Source organism: Hipposideros armiger, unplaced genomic scaffold (assembly GCF_001890085.2).
Source record: "Hipposideros armiger isolate ML-2016 unplaced genomic scaffold, ASM189008v1 scaffold_165, whole genome shotgun sequence".
Taxonomy (NCBI): Eukaryota; Metazoa; Chordata; class Mammalia; order Chiroptera; family Hipposideridae; genus Hipposideros; species Hipposideros armiger.
In genome coordinates, this window is record NW_017731515.1 from 1,453,838 (window position 1) to 1,465,232 (window position 11,395).

The window sequence follows — 11,395 nt, forward strand, 5'->3', positions numbered from 1 at the left end:
TATTGAACTCAAGTTTTATTCATCATAAAATTCATACAACTCCTCATTGAGGGAAATGCAAGTAGAAAAATCTACAACCACTATATAAGACACACCCAGTATTTTGACCCCAAATTTTTCAGAAAAGGCTGCATCTTATACATGGGGAAATATGGTATATCACCTGCCAAAGATTACAATACCTATAGCTACAGGGTAACATAATTTAATTAAAAATATTTTTTTAACCCAAAGGCAATTCTTCCTTTATATACATTTCTCGGAAATCTACTTTTCCCTGGAACTTAACAGGGTTTTATAAAAACACATATTTCTGAAACACAAGGTCAGGTTAGCTTCCAAAAAAAAAGGCATTTCCCACATGAGTTACCTTATTCTTCTTGCAAGGGCTTTTTATCCTTTTATAAATAATACATCTACAAAGCTGTGAAGAAGTTTCTAGAGCACTTGGTATCTCTAGAATCGATTATAAAACTGAAATACCACTCCCTCAAAAATATGATGAGAATCATTTAGACTCTTTGTAAAAAGTCCTTGAAGTTTCTTTGAAGCAACTCACAGTCTTCTGGTTATAATTCAGTTGGTGTTTTCATTTAGAAAGCAATTACTCATTTATTTATTTATTTTTGAACATCATTGTATTACTATTTATTACTGAGACATCATAGCAATATAGCATGTGCCTATATGGGCTTATAAATAAAATTTATGATTGTTGGTAGAGCTGTACAAATGATATCTCATCAAAAATTTTAATGCATGTGTTACCAGAATACAATTGGTATTATCAAATGTATATTTTATAAAATAGCATAATTCCATACACAGTACTTACCAGAAACCATCATCACTGCAGGTCGCTATTCTTTTGGAATCTTTATGACTCCAGGCAACGCAGAATATTCCATTTTTTCCATGCTTCAAAAAATGCAAAATACCTATCAATAAGAAATAATTCACCCCTTTTTTCTCTTATATATTTACTTCTTCTAAGTACTAGTTTTCTATTAGGAACTTGCTCTAGATGGTGCTAACAGAGGTATTACTGCCAACAGCTGAAAGATAAGAATGTGTCAAGTTGTCACACTTAACAAAGTCATTGTTTCAAAACATCAATTGGGTGGCTTCTAGTTCTTTTTTGTGGACACAGGTAAAGAGCCAGAACCTGTTTGCTGAGCCATCTGTAGAACTAAGCTCAGCTTAATGTCTTTTCTGTAAACACCAGTCTGGAGATGAAGATAGTTACTTATCTGCTACTCTACCCGATACAATTACAACTATAACGTGAGAAATACTGTAAGCAATTGTTATTGTTTTTCTCAATTATGAAGTTTTATTTTTATAAAAACAAAGGAGAACCGATTTAAGATTATTCCTACAAGTCACTCTGTATGTATCTGTTCCTCTGCATTCTTGCATTGGAAAAGGGTAAAGGATATAGTCACAGATGCTAGGATGAGAATTTTTTTAAAACACAAGGAATACATTATACGTGGGAATGTCATTCATCAACTGGGTCATGGGTGAATAAAGGTTGCAATCGATCCATTCCAAATTTTATTTAAAACATTTCAATCTTATACGAGGATAGTACTTAAATTGTGGCTGTTGTGAGCGGAGACTAAAGTGATATTTTATCCTGAGTGTTAAGACTGTTTTACTAAGGCAGTCTCTAGTTTGCTGTTTTTACCTCTTTGGGGGTCAAGGTGGGTGGTTTATAAAGATGGATGCAAAAATGGTGGTAGTCTCTACACTCAGTTGTAGGAGTGGAGACCTGTCTTCTTTGGGTATTGCCATGTAGAGTACACTTATGGCTCTCTAATATCCTGCCATTTCATATTCTCAGGCATATGTAACTTAGTTAATTAAACCTGGCATTGTTGATTTTTCCCATATTTATTCTCCTAGATTTAAGCAATTTTGATATTGGTTTTAACTACACTATTAAAAGCTGGGAAAGACAGGGATAGATACAAGAGATGCCCTTGATGCTAAGATGCTGTGCTGCTGGAATCAGGCAGATAGTTTAGGACACAAATGGCCAAGACACCATAAAAAAAGATTAACAGATGTGACACCTAAGATATGATTTTTGAATTTTGGTCAAAAGTTTCTTTTTCAGGTTCCTTTCTTCTCATATCACTATTTATTATGGGATAAGTGCTGTTCTGGTGAAGGGGAGGGCAAAACCCAGGTTGGGGGCATTGCTGAACTAAAAGAGTATTGTTATGTAGACAAAGGGAAGGAGGTAACCATGCAGCCCTGTGTCAGGGCATCGTCTTCTGAGAGCAAAGTTGCATACTGGTGGTTGGTAGTTTCCCTAATACTCTGCATTTGCCACCTTACTTCAGTATCCCCCAGAAGATCAAGGGCACTTGATCCTCAGAGGAATAACAGTCTTTTGTATAAATGATTTTAAAGCCTCAAATACATAAACTATTTTCATATAAGTTATATATTTAATAAACTTTAACAATAGTCATTTGATATGAAGGAAATTTCAAGATAGTGAGAGACAATCCTAGATCCTGTAATATTTCCCTTGATTGGTATCTAACACTCTGTGATGAGATCATATGTATTTTCGAAATATTAATGGACCTCAGTAAACTATGGGTGATAATCTGACTCCAAGCAGAAGTACAACCTGTGACACTACACATAGGAAGAGGGGAGGTTTTAGGGCTTGTCATAGAATAACTGAATTTGAGAATTGGAAGGAAATCTAAGAAATTATATAATCCAACTTCACTATTTTATAGGTGAAGAATTAGGTTCAAGGCAATAAAATGATTCTCCGTATGTTAAGGCATAATTAGTAACAGAATTAGGACTGTAATTTGGTACTTGTTCTGAGTTTAGTCTTCTTGCAACTACTGAATATTTGCCTAGATAATTTTGCAAAGGATGACTCAAAATTCCTTTGAACCTCAAATGCAACTTTAGGTGGATTTTTTTGTACCTTAGACTCATCCACATTTTGCAGGATTCATTTTAGCATGTGAATGTTCTCTTGGATTTTCTTCTAACTGAGAGGCCATAATGCTACGTGGTAACTGACTATTAAATTCAGAGATAAAAGCATTTTTAAAATATGCAGCAGTAAAAGACATTAGGTTATTCAGCTAGCAGTAAATACATCTTACCTCATTAAATCGCTGTACCATTTTGCCCTTTTTAACATCCCAAATAAAAGCACCATTTCGGGAAGTTGCTCCAGCAATACAATTTAAATCACCTTAGGAAACAATTTGTTAGACATATGAAATGCTTGCCACAAATGTAATTCTTTTCAAAAATGTCATTTTTGAAAAAGTAAGACTTGCGATTTGCAAAGTAGTTCTTTAAAAAAAAATTGTATATGGAAATTATTGAATGTATGCAAATATAGAGAGAATAGTGTGAATGTTTCCATCATATAGCTTCCACAGTTATCAAAATATCTCATTTTTGTTTTATCTATAGCCCCTACTCGATTTCTTTGGAGCAAACCTCTGACATTATATCATCTCATCAATAAACACTTCACCATGGATGTCTAAAAGACAGGGACTTTTATTAACATAACCAAACTATCACAATCAGTTACAAAAACTGTCAATAATTCCTTAATATTGTCACATAGCCAGTCACTATTTACATTTTTCTGACCATCTAGTAATTTAAAAAAATATTAGGAAAGCATTTATGTAAGCAAAGCACATGAAAAAAAACTCAAGTTTTTTATCAAAAATATAAACAATGCACTTTGTTTTAAAGAAATAAAAGAAAGAATTCTGAAAATCAAACAGCTGCTAAGTTAGTAGATAGTCAAGGACTTCAGTATTTTTTGTAAGACTTCAGTTATTTTTTGCAAGGCAGTCAAAGAAGAGGTTTTCTCCACTAAAAAAAGGAACAGTTGTCATCTGCTACCTAGGAGTAAAAATATGGAGGAACTATTTTATAATAAATGACTGTAAGCACTAAAAGTATAATAAGCCCTCACTATATTTTGAGTAATTTCATTCTGCCCCCACTTTTGGGGTTCTTAAATTACTGGGGAGGGCTGGCCAAGTGGCTCAATTGGTTAAGAGTTGGGTTGCGAGCATGAGCTCTGAGCAGCAGGGCAGCCAGTTTGGTTCCCACATGGGCCAGTGACACTGCGGCTTCTACAGCTAAGATTGTGAACAACAGCTGGACATAGAGCTGGGCTGCCATGAGTGGCCAGTGACGGCATAGGCTGCAGCCCCTGTGGCAGTGGGCTGCCTTGAGCTACTGAGAGTGGCCGTCCAATGGCCAGCAAATGACTGCCTCAGCCGGGAAGAGCGCAATGATCATAGTATCAACATGGGCCAGTGAAGCGGTGTCCTCCACAACTAGACTGAAGAACAAAAGGACAGAAACTTGTATGTTCCCCTTCTCCATTCCCAACACTATTCCCCTCCCCCAATTCTCCAATAAAATCTTAAAAAAAAAAATTATGGGGGAAAAGTTTCCATATTTATTTGCACTTTTTTCTCCTGTTGTATCTACTCTAAAAGTAGAGGAAATTATGCAATCATCTATATCCTACTCTACTTCCATCTATATCAACCTTTTTTGTTAATCTTTCAAATTTCATCCATACTTACCTAGAAATAGTGATTCATCCATAATCATATTTTGAAAAAATTCACAGGATTTCCTTTTTCCAACATATTTACTTTTTTGATGCAAATTCTCAATGTAGAGAGTGAAATGATGCTTTAAGTAATATTGGACCTTCCGTGTTTTGATTTGCAACAATGGGTTTTACATTCACAATTTCTATTCACGTTTTACTTCATTAAATCACTGTATAGGTTTGAGACCTATATACATTTTGTAGGAGGAGGAATGTTCAACTAACAGCTGCTATGGTGCTCTGTCTGTACTAGCTGATCCAGTATTTCCATCCCTAGCCAGGAGAACCTGCTGTGAAGGTGCATATTGCAATGATTGACAGCACGGGCTTAATTAAAAGTCAAACTGACAGTTGTTCAAATCTTGATTCTACTACTACTTTGTTACAAATACGATCTTGGGTAAGTTACTCAACCTCTCTGACAACAGATTATCTTTAATAAATGTTGGCCATCACAATCAAGAGGTAAAACAGAGATGGAGGTAAAAAAGGGAGCAGTAGGTAAGAGAACTACTTAGTTCTTTTTGTGACTCTCTTCTTTATTAGTGAAGTACTGGGTTGTCAGAAAAGTCATGACATATTTTGTCTATGTTTTCCAAAGGTCATTTACTTATATAAAGAACAAAGATCAATCAATGATATATTGCCCATTTTGTTTGATAACCTTTTGCCATCTTTCAGTGAGCTTCATAATTCCTCATTCATAGAAGGACCTGTCTTTATTTGCAAAAAACTGAACAAGGTGCTGATTCACAGCCTCATCTGAATTGAACGTTATACCACGCAAGGAGTTTTGAAGAGAGTGAGACAAGTGGAAGTCTCATGGCGCTCGGACAGGCTAGTATGGTGGGTATGGTATCAGGGAGAGATACGTATAATTTTTAGAAAATAAATGTTTAATTTTCATATATTTGATTCACATAAAAATTTAAGGAAACATTCTTTCATGTAAAATGTTTTATACCTTTAAAGGCATATCCATACAAATGCAGCTAAAATTAGATGGGTCACTATCATCCTGATTTACTGTGGCTTTTCTATGTGCCTATGTCATACAGAAGGGCCCAGAAAGCAAAGTGCCTGTGCTGGAAGTCCACTCTCAAACCCCACAATATTACGTTGTTACTAATTTGCCTCTACAAGCATTTGGAGCAAGATGGCATTGAGGGAAGAAGATAATTCAAGTGAAAAGTTAGGAAAGTCATTTAATTGTACTCCTGATTTTAATAAAATACTTCTTACCTGGAGCCCATGACAGGGAATAAATGACTCCTTCATTCCCCGGGGACGTGTACACTGCTGTCAGCGTGTTTATATCCCAGACTTTTATAGTGCCATCAAAGGAAGCTGTTGCTAAGAGATTGGGATCATCAGGTTTGAATTTGCAGTCAAAGATAGTTTCCACATGTCCCTAGGAATGCAGCATAAAAAAAGTCACAACTACTGAGGAAACTCATGTTATTAATAACAAACTGCAATGCATAATCAAGTTGAACCACTTACTATGGTTCCCAGTTTTTCATGCAAACACATATAGGCATGCAAAAACAGAAAACTGGAACTATTGCTGTTGTTTAATGATTTCTGTGCTGTTATTATTGTACATATTTTATTCAACCTTAGTTCCTTAAATCAGCCACTAAATACAAAGATGTTCAAAAGTTTCATTTTCAACTTTAAATCAACGCAAACATATCTTTTCTGATTATTTATCATATATAGAATCTATGCTAGAAATTTATAAAGCAATTAACTATTAACAGTTAATATGTCATCCTCGTAGGATAATAAAAGACCAAGATAAAACTGAAACTAGAAGTATTTTAATACAAATATTCCTTTTGTTTTATACCAACACCATACTCCAAAAGGACACAATTTTAGCAGAAAGAAGAAAAATCCTACAGGGTCTCAATTTTTAATGAGCCTTGTTCCAAAATTTTCTAGCAAGTTAACCTTTGGAAATTGGAACACTTGTCTCCATTACATGGTGATTTGGATCCTAAACATCCCACCAAACTGTAAAGTGGGATATACAGATGTAAGTAAACACATGCTTATAAAGTGGAGCTGTGGGAAAATCTGTTAAGAATCTAATGTAAATAGCCAGCATCGCCATCTGTCTTTTCCCCAACATTAGGGAATGGGAACTGAAACTTCTCCAAGCAGCAGAAAGTAGAACAAGCTGGGATCTGGGGGAGAATCAGAGCCCAAGGACAGGGCTCTATTCCCAAGTACGTACTGCAGTAAAGGTCGAGTGGGCGTCCTTTAAAATCATGTACCTCCACTGACACCAGAAACCACCACCCACAGGAAAATGCCCAATGGCTGCATGTCTCTCCTTTGGGAAGGGGAGAGAAAAATCTCAAGGGTTAGCAGGAGGGAAGAGAGGTTGGTTCAGCCACTGGTTCAGCCACAGGCTCCCTGGTGGGAGTTGTTCCCGGTCGTCATTTTCAATATTAAGAACATACTTATGGCAGGGACTGCCTGTGTGTGCATTTTTCAATGTTAGTTCATGGTTATGCCTTCAAATTTTATTTTTGAAATTCGAAAAATCATATAGCATGAACTAAATTGTGAATGTTTCTTCTTTGTCTGATCGATAGGAGTATAGGGATGAAGGGGAAATTGTGAAGCATTTTTCTTAATTTGAATCAAGCATTCAGTTGGAAGTACACCATTTGGAAAGTATATGAATAGATTTTTCTTATCCCATGTAATTTGAGACCTTTGGCGATGCTTTACGCATACAACATCAGTGTCAGATGTTTCTTCTGGAACACTTCTAGTCATCTCACATTTGGGTCTGTGCTAAGGAGAGAAATTATAAGGAGAAAACTCACTATCTCTTCTAACTGGCAGATGCTCTGAAAGTGAGAAGAGCCACTGAAATAATTTATAATCAAGGAATATTTTAGGTTTTATTAGAAGTATAAATGTAACATAGTTTTAAAAGTAAAGCATATTTTAATATGAGGATATAAATTCAATAGAAAGTCTACTGAACTTAGATTGCATAACTTCTTTACTAATATAAATTTTAATACACTTAAATATTTTCCTATATTTTTCTCACTTCCCTTTCCTAATTCTTTTAAAAGTAAATGGTAACTAAAAATCCATTAGAAGTTTACCACACTGGGAAAATGTTTACATGGAAAGAAAAGTTTATAAGGAAAGAAAAATAATCTACAGAATATGTACAAAAGAAATATTTATAAATAACAACTATATATTGTTAAAAAATATTTTTGCTAATGTTCAGTATTTTTATTTGAGGACAAAATTAAATTAGTCCTGAAATGACAGTATTATTGAATATTTCCCCTTTTTTTAAATAAGAACAATGATAACTCTATAGACTCCTTTCTCAATTTTTCCAAGGAAACATAAATTTTTTAAAGTTTCTTAAGTGTCTAGAATAGTCTAACTCAATAATATTGTGATAGTGTGGTACGGTGTCATGTGGTTGCTGGACTTATCATGGTGATCACTTCTTTAGGTATATAAATGTTAAATAACTATGGTGTACCCCTGAAACTAATATAATATTTGTATGTTAGCTATATTTTAACAAAAATCTTAAAACAAAACAAAACAAAACTGTAGAAATATGGACATTTTTATAAACCCTGAACCAGGGAGAATTAAGAAGGATGATTCTTGACAAATATGCCACAATATATATTATTTCATTCATTCATTCATTCGTTCAACAAAATTTAATAAAGTCTTGCTATATGCCAGGTACTATTTTAGGTAATGGGGATAAAACACAGAACAAAAATGTGAGTCCTCAGCAAGGCTGTATTCTATCATATATAGAGACTTAATGATCAGAAGAATAGAAATCAACATAATCACAGAATTATTGTAATGATTCAATAATAGAAATAAATCTTAAAAACACTTAATCCAACTTTGCTCACTTCACAGATAAGAACAACAAAGCTTGGAGGAACTGGCAGAGATGGATTTGTCCTTTTTCCTAAAGGAATAATTCTATTTCTCATTTTGCTTCCAAAATATAGTATAGTAATGTAATTTTCCAATACTATACATGCTCCCCACAAAAATGGGAACATTACCAACCATATAGAGTAATCATGATAAGCTAAGTAGACATTGATATTAAAGTAGTTTAATGTTCAAAATTTAAAGAATTTTAATAGCTTTATCATTCTATTCACTATTCTAAAATGTTTCAGCCAACTAAGAGTCCTTATATATGATTAAATTTTAACAATATTAATACATAAGTAAAAGTAAACATCATGAGCTTCACAAAATAAGTGCTGTGTATAAAAGAAGGAATAACCACAGACATACCATGTCCCTAAGAAAATCCCACTTCTTGGCTCCCATATCATAAAGTCCAACTCCACCATCTAAGAAACAGCACACAGCATGACCAGGAGGAAGAGAAAACGCTTGATTCTGTGTCAATATTGGAGGTGGAACTGCTTCGCTTGTGGAGGATGTATAATGATTTTTGGTTGGAAACTGGATTGAAACTAAAAAAGAAAAGAATAAACACATAAACGTTTATGCCAACAGCTTCCCCTGTGCTGGTATGAAACCACTGGGCTTCATTTGTTTTCTTTGATCCAGAATTTATATCAGTAAACCGTTAGGTAATAATTGCATTTTCTGCCACAGGAGTACTTCTACAACTTTGCCAAACAATATATACACATACACAAAATTGAGTATGTTTTTGAAAAGGGGTATATAAAAGTACAGGTGGAGAAAAATGTATGAAAATTAATACGTGAGGAATCACAATGTTGTGACTATAGGTTTCTTATCTCCCCATAAATTAAAGCACAGCATTTGTTAATTAGAATTTTCTTTCAAAATTGTCATATAGTAGTTTACTCCCCTTCTACACACACAAACACAGATGCATTTGAAGTTTTTCTTTTAAAGCTTGTAACTCTCTTCCACTAATTGTCAATCCAATGAAAATAATTATTTTTGAGATTATTTATAATTCACTTTGAGTTAGCACCCAAATTATGAATCACAACTGTCTGATATAGATTTGCATCTCAATTTTTCTTTCTTCTCCCTCAGGTTTATTTTTACTGTTCATATACTTCCATTTCTCCAAATTTCAATCACATAAATGTCTCCTTGTTTAGTTGCTTTCTGTATCTCATATTTTGTCTTCTCTCAAGAAGTTGTTCCTTAGAATGTATTTTCTTGTAAACATAATTCAAAATAATGATATCACTGTAAGTTATCATACCAATCTATATGAATTACATACTGGAATATTAATAAATATTTCCTAGTATATTCTCTTTTTGATTCATATATACTAAAGTCTTCCTTATTGCATTCTTTTGGATAATCCTCATTTCTCAGAATCTGATGATAACAGGAAGTCCAAACTAGAATGAAGTGCTAAATAACAAAAGAGACATTCGGTTCAATGAAATTTTGTTGACAATTTGGTTAAAATTAATATGATCTATGACTTTGTTAATATTTGAATTTATTGACATTATGGGTGGTTCTGAGACCCTTATGTACCTACCTATAATTCATTTTTTTTTTAGAATTTGGTGATGTGTCTATATTTAAAATTTTTCATTTTCACATTATTTTTCTTATTCCATAATTTCTGTTACATTAAAAAGTTGCGGGGGGGCAAAAAACTAGATATCTAACAACAGGTTAACTGAAAGGAATTACTTAAAAATGACAAGATTAGTATATGCTTCTTTATATTACCTGATTTTTCTCTAATGGGCATGGACTACTTTTGTAATAAGGACAAAAACAGGAAATAAGAGAATCTGTGATATTTCAATCATCCCATAATAAGGATGTTCAATATTCACAGAAACTAAAAAAAGAAACAATTTCAAAAAATGCAGGCTAATAAACAAAATGCCAGCCTCTAGCATATTACATCTCCAATCCTAATATTTCTAGCCCCTCCAGTTATCAGGATTTAGACGTATTCAGATTCCACAAAAAAGCTTAAATTTGTGAAAAGACTGGATGTTCAAATACAGAGATTATCTACTATGTGTCATTGTCTACTAAATTATATACTAAATTTGCTAACCAAATAACATTACTTTGAATAGCCCTTGGTAATTATTTACTACATTATAAAGGTAGACAGTAGTTGGTAACCCTAGATTGTTCAATCACTAAATTCCCAACCCATGTTTTTTTATGATCCATACAAAACGAAAACACTGCCAACTGTGCAGAGTAATCATGACAGACTTAATAGGGAGTCAATTTCTTTTCCCTCACATTTAAGAAAAATCCTAATTCTAAAACTGCTCCCAAATTCCAGATTTTTCTTTTATAGCTTAACTGTATTTTACTATTTTTCTTAGTTATAGAAACAATGAAAGGTAATTAGAAAAAATATGTAAATATAAATGAAGACCTAGAATATCCATATTACTAACCATTAATCCAGTGACAACTGATATTCAAACATGGAATATATGTTCTAGATTCTATATTTGAATACTTAGGCTATTTTAGCTTTGTTATAAGCCATACAGATTATAAAAGAGCCATGTTTAAAACATAAAGTCTAGTAGGTCAGACCAATGTTATTTAATCCCATCACTCTTAATATTTTTTATTTTCACCAATGTCATTATTTCATTTTCCCCATACAGATAATTTGAGATTATCTTAATATCTGTATTTAATAGCATTTTAAAATTGTAATCTGGGAGGAAGAAAATGGCCGCGGTAAGGAAGTCACTGAATTAG

General features: G+C 33.5%; 1 protein-coding gene across 1 annotated transcript in view; it reads right to left on the reverse strand.

Annotated features, from left to right (window-relative positions):
- Positions 1-11,395, reverse strand: part of WDR17 (WD repeat domain 17) — a 138,546-nt gene that overhangs the window by 51,583 nt on the left and 75,568 nt on the right. The window contains exons 8-11 of the mRNA XM_019651731.1: positions 8,972-9,156; positions 5,885-6,053; positions 3,147-3,238; positions 836-918 (exon numbers count right to left, since the gene is read on the reverse strand). Of these exons, the coding sequence (XP_019507276.1) occupies positions 836-918; positions 3,147-3,238; positions 5,885-6,053; positions 8,972-9,156 (529 nt within the window). The remainder of the gene's footprint in view (positions 1-835; positions 919-3,146; positions 3,239-5,884; positions 6,054-8,971; positions 9,157-11,395) is intronic.